This window comes from Amblyraja radiata, chromosome 24, assembly GCF_010909765.2.
Source record: "Amblyraja radiata isolate CabotCenter1 chromosome 24, sAmbRad1.1.pri, whole genome shotgun sequence".
In the NCBI taxonomy this organism is placed as follows: Eukaryota; Metazoa; Chordata; class Chondrichthyes; order Rajiformes; family Rajidae; genus Amblyraja; species Amblyraja radiata.
Window position 1 is genome coordinate 37,792,837 of NC_045979.1, and position 27,144 is coordinate 37,819,980.

Below are 27,144 nucleotides of genomic sequence, written 5' to 3' on the forward strand. Positions count from 1 at the left end.
GAACCCGCGGCCCGGTCCAAACGTTCCCCCCTCCGTCCCCGTCCCCGCCGGCCGACACACGGGTGCAAACGGCTCACAAATCCCGGGGGCGGAGTGCACGGGTTCAGCTGGTCCCATTGGGGTGTGATGTTGTATTAGTGGGGTGTGACGGAGGGGAGTGGGGTGTAGAGCAGAGGAACAGCCAGCCCCTCAGCCCCCACTTTGGAAAAATAGACAATAGGTGCAGGATTCAAGATTCAAGAGAGTTTATTGCCTGATGGGACAATGAAATTCTTGCTTTGCTTCAGCACAACAGAACATAGTAGGCATTGACTACTATGTAGGCCATTTGGTCCTTAGAGCCAGCACCCCCATTCAGTGTGATCACACACAATCAGTACCCCGTTCCTGCTTTCTCCACATATCCCTTCACTCCTCTATCTTTAAAATATAATAATAATAATATATTTTATTGTCATTGCACGTCAGTGCAACGAGATTTAGTATGCAGCTCCAACCGATGAAAAAGAAAAGTAAAATAAATCTAACTCTCTAACTCTAAAATCTATCTAACTCTCTCTTGAAAGCCTGCAGAGAATTGTTTCTCTAGGTAAAAAAGTGTTTCCTCGTCTCCGTTCTAAATGGTTTACCCCTTATTCTTAAACTGTGGCCCCTGGTTCTGGACTTCCCCAACATCGGTAACATGTTAGGTAGGCAAAATTGCTGGAGAAACTCAGCGGGTACGGCAGCATCTATGTAGCGAAGGAAATAGACAACGTTTCGGGCTGAAACCATTCTTCAGACTGAAGACTGAAGTTTCTCCAGCAATTTTGTCTACCTTCGATTTTCCAGCATCTGCAGATCCTTCTTGAACATCGGTAACATGTTTCCTGCCTCTAGCGTGTCCAATCCCTTAATAATCTTGTATGTTTCAATAAGATTCCCTCTCATCTTTCTAAATTCCAGAGTGTACAAGCCAAGCCGCTCCATTCTATCAACTTATGACAGCCCCGCCATTGTCCTCATTGGGACCTCATTGAAACTTTACCGAATAGTGAAAGGCTTGGATGGAGTGGATGTGGAGAGGATGTTTCCACTAGTGGGAGAGTTTAGGACCAGAGGTCACGGCCTCAGAATGAAAGGACGTTCCTTTAAGAAGGAGATGAGGAATCTCTTTAGTCAGAGGCTGGTGAATCTGTTGAATTCTTTGCCACAGACGGCTGTGGAGGCCACAAGTCAGTGAATATTTTTAAGGCAGAGTTAGATAGATTCTTAGGTAGTCAAAAATGCTGGAGAAACTAAGCGGGTGAGGCAGCATCTTTGGAGTGAAGGAGAAGGTGGTGTTTTGGGTCGAGACCCTTCTTCAGACATTCTTGATTATTCTTAATTAAGATAGATTCTTGATTAGTGCGGGTGTCAGGGGTTATGGGGAGAAGGCAGGAGAATGGGGTTAGGAGGGGGAGATAGATCAGCCTTGATTGAATGGCGGAGTAGACTCGATGGGCCGAATGGCTTAATTCCGCTTCTATCACCAGTGGACCTTTGGGCTGTGCCGAGTTGACCGCTCCTCCGGCCGCTAGGGGGCGGCGGTGCTGGAGGAGCGGCCGCGCGCTCCACGCTCCCGCCCAGGCGACGTGCGCGCACGTACTACGTCCCACCGCGTTCCCGGGGAGAGGGAGGGGAGGGGGGAGGGGTAGTAGAGAGATTACGTCACCGCGCTCTGGGGGGGACGCGCACGTCGCCGCGCTCTCGGGGGCGGGGGTAGAGAGCTTACGTTACCGCGCTCTCGGGGGGGGGGGGGGGGGGTAGAGAGCTTACGTCACCGCGCTCTGGGGGGGTGTAGAGAGCTTACGTCACCGCGCTCTCGGGGGGTAGAGAGCTTACGTCACCGCGCTCTGGGGGGGTAGAGAGCTTACGTCACCGCGCTCTTGGGGGACGCGCACGTCGCCGCGCTCTCGGGGGCCGCGCACGCGCACGGCCCGGCGTCGGGAGGGCGCGGGAGCGAGTAACGGACAAACGGCCGGAGCGTGGAGTTTCCCCCCCTCCCCCACCGCCGGGCCTCCATCTTCCCCCTCCATCTCCATCCCGGGCCTCGGCCTCGGACTCTCCCCGCTCCCACCCATGGGCGTTGAGGGCGGGCGCACCGAGCGGCGGCGGCGGCCGGGCGATGGGCGGCGGCCCGAGGCGGCGGACAGATCCCCGGCGGCGATGCTGAGCGGGAGGGCGGCGGCGGCGGCGGCCCCGGGTATGGGGTGGGGGGGGAGGGGTGGTGGTGGTGGTCTTGGTCCTCCTAAATATTCCTAATGGGATTTAAACAGGAGATGGGGGGGGGGGAGGAGTGGTGGTGTGGGGGATAGGAGAGGGGGGTTCTTGGTCCTAAATATTCCTAATGGGATTTAAACAGGGGGGGGGGGGGTGGTGTGGGGGATAGGAGAGGGGGGTTCTTGGTCCTAAATATTCCTAATGGGATTTAAACTGGAGGTGGGGAGAGGAGGGGGGAAAGGAGAGGGCAAGTTAGGGGGTTGTAATCGGGGAGGGAATTGGGGAAGTTGCAGGAGGGGTGGGGAGAGGGGGAGGGGGGTAAAGGAGTGGGAGAGAAAGTTGACGGTAGCAACAGAGGGGGTGGGGAGAGGAGGGGGAATGGGTGGGAGGAGGAGTGGGGAGGGGGAGAAGCATTCGGGGGAGTGATGGGTGGATGGCGGTGGATTAGGGGTGAGACGGAAAGGAGAAGCAAGGGAGGGTGGTGTGGGGAAGAGAGGATGTGGAGGAGTTGGGATGGGGGGGAAGGCGGGGTCGGGGCTTGAGATGTAATCGTGGTTGAGGGGGGGGGGCATAATTGTGTAGTTGGTGGGCTGCAGTTTGTCATGTATGTACTGGAACAGGATATGCAAAGTTGGTGTGCATGTGTGTAGGAAGTGTGCTGTGTGTGTGAGATTAGGATTGGCATAATAGTGTATGTGCACCCACAGGGGAGGTATGGTTCTGCATTGGTTTTGAGACTTTGGCTCCAATAGTTTGGTTTCATTGGCATCCTTTAAATGTGGTTTTAAAAAGCATTATTCAGATTTTTGTTGTTGATTGTTATCAGTTTAGTTTATTGTCACATGTACCAAGGTATAGTGTATAGATACATGATAAGGGGAATAACGTTTAGTGCAAGGTAAAGCCAGCCTCATCCGATCAAGGATAGTCCGAGGGTCACCAAAGAGGTAGATAGTAGTTCAGTACTGCTCTCTAGTTGGTGATAGGATGGTTCAGTTCCCTGATAACAGCTGGGAAGAAACTGTCCCTGAATCTGGAGGTGTTATTGGATTTTCAATTTAAAACTTTGTGTCTTGAAGTTGCCGATACTGTTGAATCCCGAAACGTTACCTATTTCCTTCGCTCCATAGATGCTGCTGCACCCGCTGAGTTTCTCCTGCATTTTTGTGTACTTTCGATTTTCCAGCATCTGCAGTTCCTTCTTGAACACGATACTGTTGAATCGTTTTGGCGGAGTTGAGCGTTCCATCCTCCCCTCTTCTTGCCCACGTGGCTGCCGTTTTCAATGCCCCAGTTGTGATCTCCATCTTTGCGATAGGTTCTCGTGTTTGTCTTCAAGTTGCTCTGTTTCTGTATCTTTCCTTCTCTTTGCCATCTCTTCCCGTCTCTGCACGCCTCGCCTCTTCACGCATTCCACATAGCTGCCCATGTTGGTCCCATGTGCAGGAATTCCTACTATTCTCTAATTTTATTCCTTTCTCCTCATCTAAGGTGCTGTTCAAAAATGGACCTCTTTGACCAAATCTATGATCATTGTCCTTGTATGATTCGATGACACATTATAGTGTCCGAAAGTATAGAAGCAGGCTCTTTGGACCATTGAGATTATGTCGACCTTCAGCCACCCATTTATACCAAATCAATATGAATCCCACTTGATTTTATCTACAGAACCATGTCACCTTTCATCTACACTCTAGGGGTGACTTACAATTGACAACCCAAACATCTTTGGGATGTGGAGGAAACCCACACACTTCCACACTTTCTAAAGTCAGGATTGTACCCATGTGCTATCGTGATATACAGGATATATTGTGCTATGCGGCATCAGCTCCAGCTGTGTCTCTGTGCGGCTCCAGTTTGCAAGGCATTCAATATCTTCAAACATACTTTCAAATACAGTTTGTCAGACTGATTATGTAGTACTTTCTTTAAAAGACATCCAGGCATCATCCTGTGATGACTTTAACTCTTCAACTGACTTCTCATTCCTGATGTTTTTGCTTCTCGTACAGGCAGCACGAATGGGCACTGATAACTCCTTTCTCAAGCTGACAAACTGGATTCTGTTTAAACCACCTGTCGATTTGACTTTACACGCTTCTGTAAGTTTGGAACTTGATTCTGGATCCATTTTTGAAAACAAAGGTAGAACCCATCCACTGATGACACAAAATGTTTGTGACATAAACAATTGTGGATGTTTCTATGGTTGCCAATCCGTGTGGACGTTGTGGGCGAGCTGTTAGTCAGTGCTCAGTGCTGACTGTGACCTTTGGCAAATGATTTCTGTCGCGCATACTCAACAAGAACTGAAGATTCTTTGAGCACAGGTAATGTATACAGAGCCTGAACCCCTTCCTTCAAATCCTATTATACACTCAAAACGCTGGAGTAACTCAGCGGGACAGGCAGCATCTCTGGAGAGAAGGAAAGGGTGACGTTTCGGGTTGAGACCCTTCTTCAGACGGCTTGGGGATAAGGGGAACGAGAGATATAGACGGTGATGTGGAGAGATTAAGAACAATGGATGAAAGATGCAAAAAAGTAACGATGATAAAGGCCATTGTTAGCTGTTTGTTGGGTGAAAATGAGAAGCTGGTGCGACGGGTGGGGGAGGGATAGAGAGAGAGGGAATGCTGGAAAATCAATATTCATACCACTGGGCTATAAGCTGCCCAAGCAAAATATGAGATGCTGTTCCTCCAATTTGCGTTTAGCTTTACTCTGACAATGGAGGAGACCGAGGATAGAAAGGTCTGTGTGGGATTGGGGAGGAGAATTAAAGTGTTTAGCAACCAGGAGATCAGGTTGGTTCAGGCGGGCTGAGCGTAGGTGTTCCGCGAAACGATCGGCCAGTCTGCGTTTGGTCTCGTCAAGAGAGAGCTAGATAGGGCTCTTAAAAATAGCCGAGTCAGGGGATATGAGGAGAAGGCAGGAACGGGGTACTGATTTGGGATGATCAGCCGTGATCACATTGAATGGCGGTGCTGGATCGAAGGGCCAAATGGCCTACTCCTGCACCTATTGTCTATTGTATATTGTCTATTGAGGCCACATCTTGAACAATGAATAAAGTAGATGAGGTTGGAGGAGGTGCAAGTGAACCTCTGCCTAACCTGAAAGGACTGCCGGGGTCCTTGGACAGAGTTGAGGGAGGAGGTATAGTGACAGGTGTTGCAACTTCTGCAGTTGCTGGGGAAGGTTCCTGGGGAGGGGGTGGTTTGGGTGGGAAAGGATGAGTTAACCAGGGAATTGTGGAGGGAACGGTCTCTGCGGAAAGAGGTGTAGGTGGGAAAATGTGGCTAGGGGTGGGATCCCGTTAGAGGTGGCGGAGATTTTGGAGGATTATGTGTTGTCTTATTTCATTGCTCTCGAGCTTCTACCTGGAGCACTTTGGTTCAGCATAAAGCTGCACACTTAGAATGCCTCAGTGCCTTTCACATCCCAAAGTGCTTTAATATCAGTCTTTAGTTTAGAGATGCCGTGCAGAAACGGACCCTTCGGCACTGTCCGTGCCGACTGGCAATCCCTGGACATTCTAACACCAACTAGGGACAATTTATAATTATACCAAGCCAGTTAGCCTATAAACCTGTACATCTTTGGAGTGTGGGAGGAAACCAGAGATAAGCCATGCCGGTCACGGGGAGAACGTACTATCTCCGCGCAGACAGGATGGAACCTGGGTGTCTGGCGCTGTGAGGCAGCAACTCTACCGCTGCGCCACCGTGTCATGCACTCGGTCACCATTGAAGTGTCGTCACTGTTGCCATGAAGAATACATAATAACCAATCTCGACGCGCAAGTTTCCATAAATAGCAAGATGATTTGTTTAACAGCAGGTTGAGTGGTAACTCTTGGCCAGGATCATTTCCAATTGGTGCCTTGGGATCTTTCACAACCTCGTGAGCAGACGAGACCTCGGCTGAAACTCCTCCTTTGTTATCTGCGGTTGATCCTTGGTACTTTACTGAAAAGTCAGACTGGATTGTAGTGCTTTGTGGGACTTGGACACAGGCCAAAGGTATAGCCATTAAGCCAAGACTGTAGCACAGTGATAGAAATCCTCCCACAGCATGGCACTGTCGGGCTTTATATATTGAATTATTGCTGCTTCTACATAAAGTACAGGCTGTCCCTGGTTTACATGTGCTCAGCGCATGGAGCCCCCATAATATCAAATCAAAGCTCTCAACGTACATGCACATGTTTATTCCTGGGAACTAGTTTCCCCTCTCTGTCCCCCTGTCCCCTTCTGCATCTCCCTGCGTCTCTCCCTGTCTTTTGTGTGTTTAATGCCATTTATCACAATACTGTGGAGATAAAGTTGTCATAGCAAGTGATTTTTGTGTATTTTTTGATTGTGGACAAATTAACTTGTGTACATTGGTGAAACAGAACTTGTCATTTACTCAGAGGCTGGCTGTAACAAAATGACTAACCATTCACTTTACGCACGACACTTTGTCACTCGAATAGTTTAATTAACTGCGCCCTAAATGTCGCCACTGACCCAGCCTCATAAACTAATTACAATTCCCGTCACAGTTTGTACTCTGACCTCCCCTGTTAATGCTTCTGTGTGAAGCAGGAGAAGTGGCTGTGTGCACTGTGGGCTCCTCGCTGTTAGAAAGCCATCAAATCTCAACCAGATATCCTTTTGCTTGTCTGTAAAGTGCATAGAGTGCTGCGGTTAGTTTGTTTCTTGGAGCCTTTCAACGAGAGGAGAGGCAAGTAGATATTGATACAGAGAAACGGGTAACAACAGCATTGTTTGCCGCTGAGAATCTTAGAAATTTTTGATTGATAACGTTTGGAATTCTTGAATGGCTTGCCTGTAATTGGAACGGCAAGGTGACAATGATTACATGTTTTAGGGAACCACCTCATCTTCCTTCCCCACTGAAAAGCTTCCTGAAATGAAAAATAATCTGAGGTTTTGCTACAAAACCTCCAATGTACCTCTTGTGCTTTTTGATCTGAAAGTAACGGTGTCAATTTCTCTTTTCTATTTGCAGGCCGATTTGGGGATGACTTGTATGACTCTTGCATGCGTGTAGACCAGGCTGAAATCAAAACATCTAGCACAGGAAAGGGAAGCCCTGTGAGATTACCATCTCTTCATAGCTTAACGGTGAGCGATGTCAAACAATGTTTCTGTGAAATGCAACAGACTATCTGAGCATCCCAGTAGATTCACATGCAGATTACAGAGTTATTACGCTTTACTTCTTACCCCTATTCCTCGCACTCGCCTCTTTGGTTCACATAAGAATTAGTCTTGCAATAGTCATCCATCCAGCCCACTCCCATTCATAGGTAGATAAAATTGCTGGAGAAACTCAGCGGGTGCGGCATCATCTATGGAGCGAAGGAAATAGGCAATGTTTCGAGCCGAAGCCCCTTCTTCAGACCCACTCCCATTCATGTTCTGTCTTGGCATTTTGTTACTTAAAGAGTTTATTTAAGTGTGCCCTGAATGTCACAAATGACCCCGCTTCAGATCATGCTAATCCTCGGCCCTGTTGCTTTCCCCTCAGTCCCCTATCCCTGGGAATCACTTGCTCTCCATCTGAATCTTCCGTGTACCTGACCATTAAGTATCCACAACTCTCCAGGGTAGAACGTATCAAAGATTTGTAACATTGAGCAAAAGGAATTCTCCTGAGAGGTGGCTCTCCCTGCCACTGCCCTCTCTCCTGGACACTCTCAAACCCTGGGCTGAAGGGCAGTCCGTGGTGGCGTAACGTGACCCTTTCACCGTCCTGCACACTGCTCCACACACAGTGCTTGTCTCTTGAGGCAAGTCATTGTAGTTACATGCCTGTGTTCCAGGTGGCTCATTGGAGACATTTGGGCAGATGTACCTGACCATCAGTGGTTTACCTGACCAATAATCTCCTAGTCTGGACTGAATAATTTATTACAATACTGTGGAGATAAAGTTGTCATAGCAAGTGATTTTTGTCCATGACTGGATATGGCCACAAGGCAGTGGAGGTTTTAAATAAGAATCTACTGTGATATCTGGGGAGTTTATTATTGTTAATTATATGCATCTAGTATTGAAAATGCTGTTGTAATCCCATGGAGTTCTACAGACGTACAACATCGCCACAGGAACATCTCGAATATCTATACTGATCCCACTTGCCTGCATACATTCCACATCGCTCAGTGACCTGCTCACGAAAGTACTTGCCCAGATACCAACTACCATTTGTAAAATATTCACTCCTCTGATCCCTGCCAAATCACCACCTCCTCAACTTAACCTTATGCCTCCTACATTAGACACCGCTCCTGTGGGACACAGGCTCCAGCTATCTTATCTGCCTTTCAGCACTTTATAAAACTTGAGTACCAAACCTTGCAGCCTCTTTTGCTCTCTGGAAAACAGACCCAGCTTATTATCCTAGCCGGGGCTTGTCAATACGGACTGAATTAGATTCGCTTTCTCCGATGTGGATGGGACAATATTATGAAGTGAAAGAATTTATTGCAAAGGGAGTCAATTTGTGTGGTGGAGAAAACAAGATGGCACTGGGGAGCAGAATAGTAACTCCAGCTTCCTGTTATGCTCTTAAACATTTTACAATGAGCTTTCCTCCGCCTCTATAATGATGGTGGGTTGAGAGTGTTATGATGTAAGCTACTGTCCATCTTATTATAATCTTGTTTTCCTGAAGTATCTGTGAAATGATCTCGAGGATGTTTGTATTAAGGGAGGTGTACTTTGCTGTGACATTAATGTGATGTTGGATGACATTTTAAATTGCAATCCCGTCCCAATTGCTGGCCCGTGCCGAGCAAAATATTAGTATAAAGGACACTACAAGTTAGCTTGGGCCCATGAACTTATTAAGTCATCAAATAATATATTCACTTTGGCTATAATTGGACAACTAAATGATTGCACCCGTATTTGGTGTGTCTTGCTGGTTGGTTTCCATCCTGTCCTATCATTGTTGGCTGTTCTGTGTACTTGGTGTGTGGGTGTCTGTGTAGAAGGATGGCCCGTGGCAGATGTGTGATCTAAACAGACTCGGGTCTGCTGTGCAGGGAACGTACGATGTACAGTGCCGACTCTTGGCTGCCTTACAGGAGCTTCACAGCTTGAAAACGTCTACAGTTACCAAATGGAGAACAGAACCTTATAGTTGGCTATTAATTCACCAGAAACAGATTAGTTCTACGGAGACATCATTTTTGGGGGGGGGGGGGGGGGTGATCTATTTTTAATTTTGTGTATTTTTAAATCATTTAGGCTTTCAGCTTTAAATTCACACATGAATGATTTGAGTTAAAATACAATTTGTGGAGATTGATGGTAAATGCATTGCCCAGTGCACGTCACACTGGTTAGTTAACACCCTCCTCAACCCCAGAGAGCAGGCCCTTGCATCCAGGCCACTTCCCCATAGGTCATGGTCTGCCCACTTGCCCTGCAAGCAGGGAGACAGAGGCCTGAGCCTGCTGGCCAAGCTCTGCCAGCGAGTTCTTGCCCCTGCCCAAAGTCATACTCATGGCAAGCACTGACGGCAGCAACCCACAGTACTGTGGTTCAGGGACCCAGGTTTGATCCTGACCTCAGTGCTGTCTGTGTGGGGTTTGCACGTTCTCCCCGTGACTGTTTCCTCCGGGTATTCCGGCTTCCTTCCACACTCCAAAGATGTGTGGGTTTGTAGGTGAGTTGGCCCCGAGTGGCCAGGGAGCGAATGCAAGAGTGGGTTGGAATAGAACTCGTGTGGTCGGCGTGGTCTTGGTGGGCTGAAGGGCCTGTTTCCAACTTTGAAACTAGACCAAACTCATTGAATGGCAATGTGCTTCCACTGGGGAATATACCTGGTGAATCTGTGGCAGGCAACATCTAAGCCTAATCATTTGAAAGCATTGGGACAGCTGTGAAGGGCAAGAATAAGTTAAGTCATTTTCTTTTTGGGGGGTGGGGAATACAGGCACCGTTAATGCTTTATGCTTTAATGATTTATGTGTTTTTAAATAATACGCTTATTCATTTAATATATTCTTTGATTTGCATGCTGGTATTTCCAGAATAACGCACTCAAACGCTGACAGTGCAGTCATCTTGTTCAATCACGTGCTGTTTGTCCTCCTGCAGAACATGCAACTTGGCGATGACAATAGACAATAGGTGCAGGAGTAGGCCATTCGGCCCTTCCAGCCAGCACCGCCATTCAATGTGATCATGGCTGATCATCCCCAATCAGTACCCCATTCTTGCCTTCTCCCCATATCCCCTGACTCCGCTATCTTTAAGAGCCCTATCTAGCTCTCTTGAAAGTATCCAGAGAACCGGCCGCCACCGCCCTCTGAGACAGAGAATTCCACAGATTCACCACTCTCTGTGAAAAAGTGTTTCATCGTCTCCGTTCTAAATGGCTTACTCCTTATTCTTAAACTGTGGCCCCTGGTTCTGGACTCCCCCAACATCAGGAACATGTTTCCTGCCTCTAGCGTGTCCAAACCCTTTACAATCTTATATGTTTCAATGAGATCCTCTCTCATCCTTCTAAACTCCAGAGTGTACAAGCCCAGCTGCTCCATTCTCTCAGCATATGACAGTCCCGCCATCCTGGGAATTAACCTTGTAAACCTACGCTGCACTCCCTCAATAGCAAGAATGTCCTTCCTCAAATTAGGGGACCAAAACTGCACACAATACTCCAGGTGTGGTCTCACTAGGGCACTGTACAACTGCAGAAAGACCCCTTTGCTCCTATATTCAATTCCTCATGTTATAAAGGCCAACATGCCATTCGCTTTCTTCACTGCCTGCTGTACCTGCATGCTTACTTTCATAGACTGATGTACAAGGACCCTCAGATCCCGTTGTACTTCCCCTTTTTCCCAACTTGACACCATTTAGATAGTAATCTGCCTTCCTGTTTTTGCTACCAAAGTGGATAACCTCACATTTATCCGCATTAAATGTGAGGTTATCCACTTTGGTAGCAAAAACAGGTAGCACTTTGGTAGCAAAAACACATCTGCTTTCATATTTTTAATTGTTTAAGTGGCCTTAAACAAGTTAGTTTGTAATATTTAATTGTTGACAAGATTTTTAATTATTTTTGACTTCGCCGGCTACCAAACCAAACAAAAACCTGACAGAAAAGGACACAAAGGTGCTGGAGTAACTGTGGGTCAGGCAGCAGCATCTCTGGATAATGGATAGGCGAAGTTTTGGGTCAAGGCCCTTTCGAATGTTTCTCGACACAAAACGTCACCTATTCATGTTCTCCACAGATGCTGCCTGACCCACTGAGTTACTCCAGCACTCTGTGAAACGTCACCTATCCATGTTCTCCACAGATGCTGCCTGACCCGCTGAGTTACTCCGGCACTCTGTGAAACGTCACCTATCCATGTTCTCCACAGATGCTGCCTGACCCGCTGAGTTACTCCAGCACTCTGTGAAACGTCACCTATCCATGTTCTCCACAGATGCTGCCTGACCCACTGAGTTATGGTGCAGCAGCATCTATGGAGCGAAGGAAATAGGCAACGTTTCGGGCCGAAACCCTTCTGGAAATAGGCAACGTTTCGGGCTGAAACCCGGAAGGGTTTCGTCCCGAAACGTTGCCTATTTCCTTAGCTCCATAGATGCTGCTGCACCCGCTGAGTTACTCCAGCACTCTGTGAAACGTCACCACTCCACGTTCTCCACAGATGCTGCCTGACCTGCTGAGTTACTCCAGCACTCTGTGAAACGTCACCTATCCATGTTCTCCACAGATGCTGCCTGACCCGCTGAGTTACTCCAGCACTCTGTGTATTAACCAGCACCTGCAGGTGTTTGTTGCTACACAAACCTGACAGGTTTGACAACGTTGCTGGCTGTCATGGTGATTTTAACTGTGTGCAGGCAAGAGCTGCTGCTCCTGGAACTAAGTTGCTCCAAATCCTGTCTGCCCTTTGCACTTGTGCTCGATGATCTACTGCCTGCGTGTCAAGAGCGTTTCTAATCTCAGCTTCTTTGATAACCGAGGCCACATCTGCATGGTCCACATGAGGTGCCTTTATCCAAGTTACATTCATATTTTCAATAACATTTGTATCCCTAAAGGGGTGTCTATCCAGAACTGTAACTAGCTAGTACTTTTTAAAATGGAACAAATCTTCTTAAAAGATGCCTTGGGCGTCTGTGGAGGCAGTCGATGGATGTTTTTAACGTGGAGATTGATAGATTCTTGATTAGTACAGTTGCCAGGGGTTATGAGGAGAAGGCAGGAGAATGTAGGTGAGAAGGAAAGATAGATCATCATGATTGAATGGTGGAATAGACTAGATGGGCTGAATGGCCTAATTAATGTTCATGTGATAGGAGCAGAATTAGGCCATTTGGCCCATCGTCTACTCCGCCATTCTATCGTGGCTGTTTATGTGTTTCCCTCTTAACTCCATTCTTCTGCCTTCTCCCCATAACCCTTGACACCTGTATTAATCAAGAATCTATCTCTGTCTTAAAAATATTCTGCTCCTTCAACTTGTGAAGGTGATAAAGATTTATACCTGTGCTGTTGAAGCATCTTGTACCTGTGCTGTGAAACTGAGTGGCGTTGTACTCCGATCATCTGACCCCTCTCACCCTGGCCACAAACTCTTTGAATCACTTCCCTCTGGAAGGCGACTCCGGATTGTCAAAGCTGCCACAGCCAGACATAAAAACTATTTTTATCCACAAGTAGTTGCTCTACTCAACAGCCAAAAATCTGTAGCCTCCCTTTGATCTGGTATTTTGTTGGTTCACATGCTTGATCAATGGTGTTTTATCATGAATGTTTTATTATTATTAATGTTTAGTGTTTTCTGAGTCATTCGTAACTGTCACTGTATGTCATGTTGTTACTTGTGGGCGGAGCACCAAGGCAAATTCCTTGTATGTGAATACTGGGCCAATAAACTTACTTACTCCATCAGTTTCGCCACCTCCAACGTGACCCCACCACTCGCCACATCTTCCCATCTCCCCCCCATATCTGCCTTCCGCAAAGATCGCTCCCTCCATAACTCCCTTGTCAATTCTTCCCTACCCTCCCGTACCACCCCCTCCCCGGGCACTTTCCCTTTACCTCCCCAACACTTGTCCCTTTACCTCCCCCCTCGACTCCATTCAAGGACCCAAGCAGTCGTTCCAGGTGCGACAGAGGTTTACCTGCATCTCCTCCAACCTCATCTATTGCATCCGCTGCTCTAGATGTCAGCTGATCTATATCAGTGAGACCAAGCAGAGGTTGGGCGATCGTTTCGCCGAACTCCTCCGCTCAGTCCGCAATAACCAACCTGACCTCCCGGTGGCTCAGCACTTCAACTCCCCCTCCCACTCCGTATCCGGCCTCTCTGTCCTGGGTCTCATCCATGGCCAGAGCGAGCAACACCGGAAATTGGAGGAACAGCCCCTCATAGTCTGCATCCTGGGGGCATGAACATTGAATTCTCCCAATTTTGTTAATCCTTGCTGTCTCCACCCCTTCCTCAGCCCTCGGGCTGTCTCCTCCCATCCCCCAGCCTTCTAGCTCCTCCTCCTTTTTCCTTTCTTCTCCCCGCCCCCCCCCCACCCCCGATCAGTCTGAAGAAGGGTTTCGGCCCGAAACGTTGCCTTTTTCCTTCGCTCCATTGATGCTGCTGCATCCAGCTTTTTTGTGTACCTTCGATTTTCCAGCATCCGCAGTTCCTTCTTAAACAACTTATTCATTCATTCATTCATTCATTCAGCTGTCTGATCAGAGCTGGGAAGAAACTGTCCCTGAATCTGGAGGTGTGCGTGTTAGAGTGTTGCGCAGAGTCTGACATCCACCTTCAGCAGCTGCTGGGAGTGAGATCCAACACCAGCCCAGAGTGTAGACAAAAGTGCTGGAGAAACTCAGCGGGTGCAGCAGCATCTAAGGAGCGAAGGGGTTTCGGCCCGAAACGTTGCCTATTTCCCAAAGGGTTTCGTTCCGAAACGTTGCCTATTTCCTTCGCTCCATAGATGCTGCTGCACCCGCTGAGTTTCTCCAGCTTTTTTGTGTACCTTCGATTTTCCAGCATCTGCAGTTCCTTCTTAAACAACTGACTTACTTGCTTGTTTGCACTGATTGCAGATCGGCCAGAGCACGATGAGAGACCACCTATCAGCTAGCTGTCGCACTCAGGTCAAGGTGCAACACCTGTTTGAAGATGCTGGAAATCGGCGAAGCAATGCGACGCTGCACCCGCCCGAGTCCCGCACCTGCAGACCCGTGCTACCATCGCTGAAAGACAAGTGCCTGGATGGTTCCGTCCTGTCCAGATCAGACGGCATTTTGCTGAAGACAAAATCGGCAATCTCATCGACGCAGGCCATGAAGCAGCACATGCACAAGCTGTCCTCCTACGAACATCAGGAGATCTTCACCTACCCGGAGATTTACTTCTTGGGCTTAAATGCAAAAAAACGGCAAGGTGTCCTGGGCGGCTCCAACAACTGCGGCTACGACGACGACCACGCGGCCCTTGTCCTCCTCTCTCATGACCACATCGCGTACAGGTACGAAATCCTGAAGGTTCTGGGGAAGGGAAGCTTTGGGCAGGTGGCCAAGGTGTACGACCACAAAACCCGGCAGCACATGGCCCTGAAGGTGGTGCGGAACGAGAAACGGTTCCACCGGCAGGCAGCCGAGGAGATCCGCATCCTGGAGCACCTGAACAAGCAAGACAAGAACCAGCAAATGAACATTGTTCACATGTTTGAGAATTTTGTTTTCCGCAATCACTCCTGCATGACCTTCGAGCTGCTCAGCATCAACCTGTACGAACTGATCAAACGCAACAAGTTTCAGGGCTTCAGCCTCCAGCTAGTCCGCAAGTTTGCCCATTCCATCCTCCAGTGCCTGGACACTCTGCACAAGAACCGCATCATTCACTGCGACTTGAAGCCGGAGAACATCTTGCTGAAGCAGCAGGGTCGCAGTGGCATCAAAGTGATTGACTTTGGCTCCAGTTGCTACGAGCACCAGCGCGTCTTCACCTACATCCAGTCGCGGTTTTACCGCTCGCCCGAGGTCATCCTGGGCTCGCGCTACGGCATGGCCATCGACATGTGGAGTTTCGGTTGCATCCTAGCCGAGCTGTTGACCGGGTACCCTCTCTTCCCGGGAGAGGACGAGGGAGACCAGCTGGCCTGCATCCTGGAACTCTTAGGGTTGCCTTCTCAGAAAATGATGGACCAGTACAAACGAGCCAAGAACTTTTTCAACTCCAAGAACCAGCCTCGCTACTGCACCATCACCACGCTTGCCGACAACACGGTGATCCTGAACGGCGGGCGCTCCAGAAGAGGCAAGATGAGAGGGCCGCCCGGCAGCAAAGGCTGGGCCGTGGCCATGAAGGGCTGCGACGATGCCCAGTTCAGCAACTTCCTCAAGAGGTGTTTGGAGTGGGACCCCTCCTGCCGCCTAACACCTTCCCAGGCACTCAGGCACCCGTGGCTCACTAGACGTTTGCCCAAATCATCGGCTGTGGAGAAGCCCCCACTGGTCAAAAGTACACCAGATAGCAATAGCTCCTTGCCTGGAATTGTCTCTAAGTTGCCCTCGACCATCGGCGCCTCCGGCAAACTAAGGACCAATTTGGTACAAGTGGCTGATTCAAATGGAAATAGTTTACCTCTACGCACTGTGCTTCCAAAGTTAGTTAGCTAATGCAGTGTGCTGCGAATTAAACCCAAGAACATGTGTCAATTGAAAACGTTTCTTTATGTAGGTCTTATTCCTGGCAAAAATACTTAGCAGATATTTCATTATGTATTTCAACCTTGAAAGAAAGTAATTTCCAAGTTGCATTAAAGTACACCAAATTTATTCTTTATCCACTTGACCCTCACAAGATTATTGTAGTTTTTAATATTAAAAATATGATACCCCTAGTACCACAGAGAGCATATGAAGTAAATTTCTGTTTCCTAAATCCTTGCTTGCTCTTCAGTTTTGAATGTCCAAGCAGGTCTGACTTTGTATACCAGACCCCCCCCCACCCACCCCTCCCCCCTCAAGATTGCTATCAAACTGTCCTCACTTTGCTGTTCCAATTAGAGAAGAACTATGGTCCTTTCAACAGTAAAGTTCTGAGTTTGATAATGCAACAGATGAATAAATCACACACACGCTCCTGTGCTCATACCTAAACCTGCCTTTGGCCAAAGTGTAAGCTTGATGTGCTGCTGCTGCTGCTGCTGCCGCCGATGTCTTGTCCATTCACTAATTAGCCATTAAAACATTTGTGTGCTGGTGATTAATACGGAGTTCCCGTGCACACTCGTCATGTACTGTTCAGAATGTCACGGAAGCAATATGCAATTCACTTGTGGAGTGGTGCCAGCAGTCACCTCTATGTCACTGCTGACCGGTAAAATGTGAAGATATCTGGTCAGCACCTAGTCGACAGTGAGTCTTGAACTCACGACCAGAAGAAATCTGATCAACCTTTTGAAGGAAGCCAGCTTGTGTTGGGTGAGTGTGATTGAAACACAATCTGCTCGGATCTATCAAGCTTGGTTTGCTGAATGTCTTACATCTCATTCAACTCCATGCTCTTTAGATTCAACTCCATGCTCTTTAGATTTCTCGAAAAATATATTTTGGGGAACCGAAAAAAGTTTGGAAAGTTGAACAATTTTAAAATTGAGTTAGTTAGACCAGTCAAATTCTAACATTCTTTTTCTGTGAAGGAAACCAACTGTGTAAGGTGCCCGCTGAACGCACAGAGGTTTATCATGTACGTTTCTACAACAAGCAGTTCTCACTTTAATTGTCTGGATATGTGTGTGTCATTGATGTTGCCCTGACTATTAATGGCAATTGATAAGTCGTTAAGCCGGATCAATAGTGTGCAGATAGAGCTCACAATGTCGTCATTATTTCAAGCAATAGCATTTTATTGCCAGCTGTCCGTGTAATGTAACTGGTAGAATCAGCAAGTCAGAATCTGTAGGGCTGTAAAGATATTGAGACCGACCGGTATATTAATATCATCAAGGTGTCAAAGTGCAATAATGCCAAGTAAAAGAAAATGTTGACCTTTGAGAAATGGAAACACAGAACTCTAGCCTTATTTAAAAAAAATTGTAATCACTTTTTGTGTGTTTATATGTGTGCATGCAAGTCCCACACAATGGTGGGGGTACATTGAATATGCCAGCCTTTCACCAGCTCTGGGTAGGTTGTGCTGTTCAGACTTCCCTGTCCGGCTGTCTGAATGCAAGCGCACTGTGCAGAGACTCGATGGGATGAGTCCATCCCGCACCCAGCTCCCAAAGGCCAGATTACATTCCCCGACTGGTGTTCCTCTCACCCCCTTCATCCTCCCATTAAATGGATTTTAAAATATTATTACAAAACATTATTTATATTGTTTGATAGAACTTTTGATATCCAGTTTTCAATATACTTGGTCCTGTTTGAACACAGCAATACTTTGGAAGTTTAATGTTACCATGTGATGGACAATTTTCTCTTTTGTTATCGTGTAATCCATGGTTGAAATGTTGCATCAGTAATGATGACTCGAGTGTTAAAATGAAGATGCAGACTGCTAACTACTTTTTAATAAATTGAGGAAAGACCTTGAAAGTGCTTGTGCTTCCTTTTTACAAATTTATATAAAGTCCAACAGTTCACAGTTGGAGTAGTTGTAGGAAATGTCATATCTGTGGGTCAAAATATTTGCATGTTTTAATTTGAAAATAGCATCTTTGGTCGACAGGATGGGCCATCAACTTCCACAGCACTCTGCTGAAGGATGAGGGTATTGTGATCCTGGCAGCGCCTGCTCCTATTTCTGGGCACTGATGGATGGCAGCAGGGGAATAGACGGGGTGAATGTGCAGTCTTTTACTCAGGGTGAGGGTATCAAGACCACACGACATAGGTTTCAATGAGCAGGGAAAGATCAATGGGGATGAATCTGTTGCATTGTTTTGGAGATGATGTGATGGTGCCAGGCATGATTTTATAGGGTGCATTCACCCTATCTATGAGGCATAGATAGGGTGAATGCACAGTCTTTTTCCTAGATCGGTGACGTTTCACAGAGTGCTGGAGTAACTCAGCGGGTCAGGCAGCATCTGTGGAGAACATGGATAGGTGACGTTTCACAGAGTGCTGGAGTAACTCAGCGGGTCAGGCAGCATCTGTGGAGAACATGGATAGGTGACGTTTCACAGAGTGCTGGAGTAACTCAGCGGGTCAGGCAGCATCTGTGGAGAACATGGATAGGTGACGTTTCAGAGTGCTGGAGTAACTCAGCGGGTCAGGCAGCATCTGTGGAGAACATGGATAGGTGACGTTTCACAGAGTGCTGAGTACTCAGCGGGCAGGCAGATCTGTGGAGACATGTGGTGGGTCACATGGGTGGGGGGGAGGAGAGAGTTTGGTGGGTAATGGGTGGGGGGGGGGGGGAGGGGGAGGGGGGGTATAATAGGCAAACTGTTGGACAAAGGCCAGAGATGCCCCAGGTCATAGAACAGCAGGAACCATGGGGGGGGGGGGGGGGGGGGGGGGGTAAATAACTCTCCTTGGCTTGTACCTCACCCATCTCCCTGAGGGTGAAGATGACCCCATGAACTTGTTGTGTTTAAGAAGGAACTGCAGATGCTGGAACAAGCGAAGGTAGACAAAAATGCTGGAGTAACTCAGCGGGTCAGGCAGCATCTGTGGAGAAAATGGATAGGTGATGTTTCAGAGTGCTGGAGTAACTCAGCGGGTGCAGCAGCATCTATGGAACTAAGGAAATAGGCAACGTTTCGGGCCGAAACCCTTCTGGGTTTCGGCCCGAAACGTTGCCTATTTCCAGAACGGTTTCGGCCCGAAACGTTGCCTATTTCCTTAGCTCCATAGATGCTGCTGCACCATAACTCAGTGGGTCAGGCAGCATCTGTGGAGAACATGGATAGGTGACGTTTCACAGAGTGCTGGAGTAACTCAGCGGGTCAGGCAGCATCTGTGGAGAACATGGATAGGTGACGTTTCACAGAGTGCTGGAGTAACTCAGAGGGTCAGGCAGCATCTGCGGGGAACATGGATAGGTGACGTTTAGTTGCTGTGTAGTTTTACAGCAACATGCACGGTGGCAACTTGACCATGCCCGCTCCGCATTGAGACATTACAGCCTGATCATAAGTCAGAATAGTTTCACTAAATTTTTAGAATTCAATTCAATTTTAGGGATACAAATCTTTCAACAAGATGTCTGATTAGCAGCCACGACAGCAATGTAATCGTTTAAATCACCGGTGTATGAAAAGGGCGTAAGTAAGTTTATTGGCCAAGTATTCACATACAAAGAATTTGCCTTGGTGCTCCGCCCACAAGTAACAACATGACATAGTGACAGTTACGAATGACTCAGAAAACACTAAACATTAATAATAATAAAACATTAATGATAAAACACCATTGATCAATGATGTGAACCAACAAAATACCAGATCAAAGGGAGGCTACAGATTTTTGGCTGTTGAGTAGAGCAACTACTCGTGGATAAAAACAGTTTTTATGTCTGGTTGTGGCAGCTTTGTTGGCAAGGAAGCTGTGGAATGTACTGGCAGGGCAGTGGGCAATCTGGGGAAGTGCAGATCTGTGGGGCACGACCAAAGCGTTTCTGCCCGCTGGTTTTAGGCTCCTCATTACAACCACAAAGCTCGGCTTCCTGTGGCTTTTGTTGTTTCACAAGCTGGTTGAGGGATTCGGACATCGCTAGAATGTTCCTGGCTTTTGGGAGCTGAAACAACTGCAATCTATTTCCGGGTGAAGTGCCAGCATCCCTAGGGAAATATTCTTGGAAGAAGTGGAGACTGTCTACCACTGACACCTTAATATTGGAGCCTAGTTGCACTGTGGCGTCTAGAATTTGTCTTTGACTAGCTATCTGGTTTCCCCTTGCACACTGTAAATGTAAACTAAAACCTCCAGTATCAAGTGTGAGTAGATGTGTAAGAAGGAACTGCAGATGCTGGTTTGAACCGAAGATAGACACAAAAAGCTGGAGTAACTCAGCGGTAAGGACCAGGGGCCACAGTTTAAGAATAAGGGGTAAGCCATTTAGAACGGAGACGAGGAAACACTTTTTCTCACAGAGAGTGGTGAGCCTGTGGAATTCTCTGCCTCAGAGGGCGGTGGAGGCAGTTTCTCTGGATGCTTTCAAGAGAGAGCTAGATAGGACTCCTAAAGATAGCGGAGTCAGGGGATATGGGGAGAAGGCAGGAACGGGGTACTGATTGTGGATGATCAGCCATGATCACATTGAATGGCGGTGCTGGCTCGAAGGGCCGAATGGCCTACTCCTGCACATATTGTCTTGTCACGCATGTTGGGTGATTTCTCTCGGGTCTGACGCATATGATTTAGAGGCCAGTGGCCTCTGCCTGTGGCAACCAGTATTTACTGAAGGGCCCTATCGCTAAGTGGGATTGAAGTTCATATGTTTTCAGTGGAACAATCAGTGAAGCAAGCGGGCTGTGTGGTGATTGGTGCTGCCCTTCATGCTGAGTACACTCAATCCCAAATCAATCACCCTGCTTACGTCAAACAATATCGGCTCAACTGTTTCAGATAAAGAGAATGGGGGAAAAAAGTGGGACCATTCTAAATGGTTCCAAACTGCATGTAAGGCTGAGAAGTGAGAGACGGATCGGGAAAGGTTTGGGGTACATGGGACATCTTGCTCAGGGTACACTGTTTAATACCGACCTACCTCCAAGGAACAGCATCTCATATTTTGCTTGGGCAGCTTACACCCCAGTGGTATGAATATTGATTTCTCTCACTTCAGGTAGCCCCGGCATTCCCTCTCTCTCTATCCCTCCCCCACCAAAGTGGCACCAGCTTCTTGTTCTCACCCAACAAACAGCCAACAACGGCCTGTTTCCTTTCACCGTTACTTTTTTGCAAATCTTTCATTTATTATTATTAATGTTTAGTGTTTTCTCAGTCATTCGTAACTGTCACTGTATGTCAGGTTGTTACTTGTGGGTGGAGCACCAAGGCAAATTCCTTGTATGTGAATACTTGGCCAATAAACTTGCTTACATTGTTCTTTATCTCTCCACATCACCGTCTATATCTCTCGTTTCCCTTTCCCCCGACTCAATCTGAAGAAGGGTCTCGACCTGAAACGTCACCCATTCCTTCTCTCCAGAGATGCTGCCTGTCCCGCTGAGTTACTCCAGCATTTTGTGTCTACTATCCATGTACCTGTCTAACTGCTTTTTAAACGCTGCAATAGTACCTGCCTCAACTACCTCCTCCAGCAGCTTCTTCCATACACCCACACCCACATTTTGGAGATAGAATTGTGATAGAAGCAGAATTAAGCCATTCGGCCCATCAAGTCTATTCCACCACTCAATCATGACTGATCTGTCTCTCTCTCTCCCTCCTAACCCCATTCTCCTGCCTTCCCCCCATAACCCCTGACACACGTACTATCTTTCTCTGCCTTAAATATATCCACTGACTTGGCCTCCACAGCCGTCTGTGGCAAAGAATTCCACAGATTCACCACCCTCTGATTAAATACATCTCTCATCATCTCTTTCTTAAAAGAAAGTCCTAAAAGTATATTGTAAATACTTCTATTGAAGGTTCCCCTCAACCTCAGACACTCTGGAGAAAACACTGGGCATGGAGATGTAGCAATCGGCCCATTTCCCTCGAAACCTATCATTCATGTACCTGTCCAAATGTCGTTTAAACTGCGGGAGGAAGTCTCGAGGGCAGGCAGCATCTGGGGGGTGAGAATCAATGGGGTGGGGAGGGGGGAGAGAGGGGGAGGGGGGAGGGAGGGGGAGGGGGGAGAGAGAGGAGGAGAGGGGGGTGGGGGGAGAGAGGGAGGGGAGAGGCGGGGGACTAATGTAGATGGGACATGTTGGTTGGTGTAAACTAGTTGGGCCGAAGGGCATATTCCCACACTATCCACGCTCTATGCCTCCCTAAAACCGGAGCACCCGGAGGAAACCCACGCGGTCACATGGAGAACGTGCAAACACCACACAGACAGATGGAACCCGGGTCTCTGGCGCTGTGAGGTACCACATCTCGTGCCTTAGTCCCACATCTCGTGTTCTGCTCAAGTTTCCAGCATCAGCTGCTCCTTGTGTCTCTGTCTGTAAAACATTGTTACTGTACCTGCCTCAACTCCGCCCTCTGGCGTTTCTTCACTGAACAGCGCGGAGGGATTTCAGATAATTACAAACCACAGAACCATTCCCCTGTGGAGAGATCTCTTCTCCAGGGGAACTGCCTCACAAATACATCCCACAATCGGGTAAACACACAATTATCTCTGTTTTTGTTTTGTGTTCTTCACTGAACAACATGTCGCATCAACAAGGTGGACCCAACACTGTTCCACACTGCATCAGTGGTGGTGCAGCGGGTAGAGCTGCTGCCTTACAACGCCAGAGACCCGGGTTCCATCCTGACTACCGGTGCTGTCTGTACGGAGTTTGCACGTTCTCCCCGTGACCTGCGTGGGTTTTCTCCGGGTGCTCCGGTTTCCTCCCACACTCCAAAGACGTGTTAATTGGCTTCTCCCTAGTGCGTGTAGGATAGTGCTAGAGTGATCGCTGGTCAGCGCAGACTCGGTGGGCCGAAGGGCCTGTTTCCACACTGTATCTCTAAACTAAACCAAACTAAAGTTATGGGTGGGTACACAAAAATGCTGGAGAAACTCAGCGGATGCAGCAGTATCTATGGAGCGAAGGAAATAGGCAACGTTTCGGGGCCGAAACCCTTCGGATTAAATGGCGGTGCTGGCTTGAAGGGCCGAATGGCCTCCTCCTGCACCTATTGTCTATGTTTCTATGTCCATGTTGAACCAACAAGCAGCAGATGCTGGTTTAAACCGAAGATAGACACAAAATGCTGGAGTAACTCAGGCAGCATCTCCGGAGAGAAGGAAGAAGGGTCTCGACCCCGAAACGTCACCTATCCATGTTCTCCACAGATGCTGCCTGACCCACTGAGTTATGGTGCAGCAGCATCTATGGAGCTAAGGAAATAGGCAACGTTTCGGGCCGAAACCCTTCTGGAAATAGGCAACGTTTCGGGCCGAAACCCGGAAGGGTTTCGGCCCGAAACGTTGCCTATTTCCTTAGCTCCATAGATGCTGCTGCACCCGCTGAGTTACTCCAGCACTGTGTGAAACGTCACCTATCCATGTTCGTCACAGATGCTGCCTGACCCGCTGAGTTACTCCAGCACTCTGTGAAACGTCACCTATCCATGTTCTCCACAGATGCTGCCTGACCCGCTGAGTTACTCCCTGGAACGTCACCGCCCTCTGGTGGAGAATTGTAAGTATTTCTCATGCCGAGCCTCCCACAGTTTCACCTGCTGAATCATCGACCGGTTTAATATTGCTGACTCAATACACGAAACGGAGCTGGGAAACTTGGAATCATCAACCAGGAGCCGACCCTTCGGCCCCAGCTACAGCCCCCCCCCAGCACCCGCGTTGTGATGTGGGAGGAGAAACAAGAACTGCAGGTGCCGGGTTTACAACAAGAAGACACAAAATGCTGGAGTAACTCAGTGGGTCAGGCAGCATCTCTGGAGAACATGGATAGTCTGAAGAAGGGTTCCCAACCCCAATCATCATCCAGCCATTCTCTCCACAGATGCTGCCTGTCCCGCTGAGTTACTCCAGCATTTTGCGTCTATCTTCGGTCTAAACCAGCATCTGCCGCTCGTTGGTTCAACATGGACATCGAAACATAGACAATAGGTGCAGGAGGAGGCCATTCGGCCCCTTCAAGCCAGCACCGCCATTCATTGTGATCATTGCTGATCGTCCCCCAATCAATAACCCGTGCCTGCCTTCTCCCCATATCCCTTGACTCCACCAGACCCTAGAGCTCTATCTAACTCTCTCTTAAATCCATCCAGTGACTTGGCCTCCACTGCCCTCTGTGGACACGTGATGTTTCTGGTCAGGGCACTTTTCCTGCACCTGCAGTTCCTTGTTTCTGCATCATTCTGCTTCACTGCCACATCTCCTGCAAGGTATCCAAACTTTGAACAAGTTGTCTTCCTCTCCCCGACTGTAGTTAGTTGTGTGAGACCCTCTCTCACTGCTCCTGCTCCACCACAGTCTGAAAAAGGATGACTCACCTGAAACGTCACCTCATCCATGTTCTCCAGAGATGCTCCGAAGAACACAGAGTGTTGGAGTAACTCAGCGGGTCAGGCAGCATCTGTGGAGAACATGGATAGACAATATTATTTGTATTATTTGATGTTGGTTTCTCCTGTGCTGCAGTTAAACCTGTAGCGTCTGCTCGGCACTGTCGGACTTTTAACCCTTTTGCTGCTGGCCAGTTCTCTGCTGCTTTCGATCACCTCTGTGCCCCCTCTGCGTCCACTTCTCTTGATACGGAGGAGATTAGTTCTTGGTTTCACTCCTCCTGCAGAACTATACTGGACTCTGTGGCTCCATTAAAAACTTTGCAGCCCAGAGCTAAACCCGAGCCCTGGTTCAGTGACGTAACTCGTACAGCTCGACGGGAGTGTCGCAGAGCTGAACGAAAGTGGAAGAAGGACAGGCTGCAGGTTTCACTTCAAATTCTAAAGGACTGTTGGCGTCATTACCAGAACACTGTTAAAGAGGTCAAAAGAGAATACCTGTCAAATATTATTGTGTCTAAGCGTCACGACCCACGTGTGCTATTTAAAATCATTGACTCTGTTCTAAATGCCCCACAGCCTGCCTGTCTGGAAGCATCGTCTGAAATGTGCAATGACTTCCTGCACTTTTTTATTAATAAGGTTGTTTCCATAAGGGCTCTTATTTCAGCTCCTGCCTCTGACCCCTCTGTTTCTGTCCCATGCCTGGTGGTATTGGATAAGTTTGTGCCTGTGACATTGTCGTGTTTAGAGGATGTGGTTAGCCATATTAAGCCATCGGGTTCCCCTTGTGATGCTGTCCCTCCTCATCTTTTTAAAGAAGTTTTCCCCAGTATAGGGCAGTCGGTTCTTGCCATTATCAACAGCAGCTTGTGTTCAGGGGTTGTCCCCGTAAGTTTTAAACATGCAGTAGTGCAACCACTACTTAAGAAATCTGGCCTGGATCAAACTGTTCTGGCCAATTTTAGACCGATCTCCAAGTTGCCTTTTATCTCTAAAATCCTGGAGAAAGTTGTTTATGCTCAGCTAAAACTCTTCTTGGACGAGCATAATATTCGGGAGGTTTTCCAGTCTGGGTTTAAAACTATGCATAGCACAGAGTCAGCATTGCTAAGGGTTTTTAATGACATCCTCCTAGTTAATGATTCTGGTGATTATGTGGTTCTTGTCCTGCTGGACCTATCTGCCGCCTTTGATACAGTGGACCATGGTATCTTAGTATCTCGGTTACAGCACCTAGTGGGCATTTGTGGCAGTGCCCTGGGATGGTTCAGGTCCTATCTGGCAGACAGAACCATGTGTGTAAGCCTAAGGTACACAAAATTGCTGGGGAAACTCAGCGGGTGCAGCAGCATCTATGGAGCGAAGGAAATAGGCGACGTTTCGGGCCGAAACCCTTCTTCAGAAGAAGGGCTTCGGCCCGAAACGTCGCCTATTTCCTTCGCTCCATAGATGCCGCTGCACCCGCTGAGTTTCCCCAGCATTTTTGTGTACCTTCGATATTCCAGCATCTGCAGTTCCCTTTTGAACACCATGTGTGTAAGCCTTGCTGGTTTTGAATCCTCCTCCGCTCCTCTGTCATATGGGGTTCCACAGGGCTCAATTTTAGGGCCCCTGCTTTTCTCCCTGTAGTTACTTCCTCTGGGTTCCATTCTTAGAAAGCATGGCATCTCTTTTCATTGTTATGCTGATGATAGCCAATTATATATGCCGCTGAGGAAGGAAGACGCCTTCTCTGTCAAATCACTTCTGTCTTGTCTTGATGACATTAAATCCTGGATGGCCCTAAACTTTCTAGGATTTAATGAAAAGAAGACAGAGGTGATATTGTTTGGTTCCAATGGCTGCCGTGAACCTCCCCTTGTTGACTTGGGTCCCCTGGCACGGTATGTGAAGCCAACAGTTTTGAACCTGGGTTTTAGGATGGACAGTGATTTTAAATTAGATCATCAAATAGGCGCGGTGGTTAAGTCCAGCTTCTTTCACTTAAGGCAGCTGGCAAAGGTGAAGCCCATTCTCGAGCGGCAGCATTTTGAAACAGTAATCCATGCCTTTATCACGTCTAGGCTGGATTACTGTAACGCACTCTATTTTGGAGTTGCTCGATCTTCCCTGGCTCGTCTCCAGTTGGTTCAAAATGCTGCTGCTCGCCTTTTGACTGGAACTCGAAAGAGGGAGCACATAACACCAATTCTGGCCTCCCTCCACTGGCTCCCGGTGTACTTTCAAGTACATTTTAAAATTCTTTTATTTGTTTTTAAATCTCTAAATGGGCTCGCCCCGCCTTACCTTATCGGCAGATGGCACAATGGGCTAAGTGTTCGGCTGGCAACCGGAAGGTAGCCGGTTCGAATCCCGCTTGGAGTGCATACTGTCGTTGTGTCCTTGGGCAAGACACTTCACCCACCTTTGCCTGTGTGTGAATGTGTGTGAGTGATTGGTGGTGGTCGGAGGGGCCGTAGGCACAGATTGGCAGCCACGCTTCCGTCAGTCTGCCCCAGGGCAGCTGTGGCTACAGAAATAGCTTACCACCACCGAGTGTGACTGAGGAGTGAATGAATAATGCGATGTAAAGCGCCTTGAGTATTAGAAAGGCGCTATATAAATCCCATCCATTATTATTATTATTATTATTACCTCTCTGAGCTGCTTCATCCATACGCCTCATGTCAGCTGATCAGCTACTCCTGGAGGTACCACGGTCTAAGCGGAAGCTCAGAGGGGATAGAGCCT

General features: G+C 48.1%; 1 protein-coding gene across 2 annotated transcripts; it reads left to right on the plus strand.

Annotated features, from left to right (window-relative positions):
• Positions 1-1,996: 1,996 nt before the first annotated feature.
• On the plus strand, positions 1,997-17,859 carry dyrk3 (dual specificity tyrosine phosphorylation regulated kinase 3). 2 transcript variants are annotated; one of them, XM_033042953.1, is made up of 3 exons: positions 1,997-2,224; positions 7,267-7,382; positions 14,356-17,859. In XM_033042953.1, the coding sequence occupies exons 1-3, from the start codon at positions 2,101-2,103 to the stop codon at positions 15,931-15,933; spliced, it is 1,818 nt and encodes a 605-aa protein (XP_032898844.1). In that variant the 5' UTR covers positions 1,997-2,100; the 3' UTR covers positions 15,934-17,859. The 2 variants fall into 2 exon arrangements, with proteins under 2 accessions (XP_032898844.1, XP_032898845.1); XM_033042954.1 differs by lacking the exon at positions 1,997-2,224 and adding an exon at positions 3,445-4,577.
• The last annotated feature ends 9,285 nt before the right edge of the window (positions 17,860-27,144 follow it).

Coding starts and splice junctions, on each gene's coding strand:
- dyrk3 (XM_033042953.1), top strand. CDS start 2,101: ATGGGCGTTGAGGGCGGGCGCACCGAGCGGCGGCGGCGGCCGGGCGAT. Junction 2,225..7,266: donor GGCGGCGGCGGCGGCCCCGG/GTATGGGGTGGG, acceptor TTCTATTTGCAG/GCCGATTTGGGGATGACTTG. Junction 7,383..14,355: donor CATCTCTTCATAGCTTAACG/GTGAGCGATGTC, acceptor CACTGATTGCAG/ATCGGCCAGAGCACGATGAG.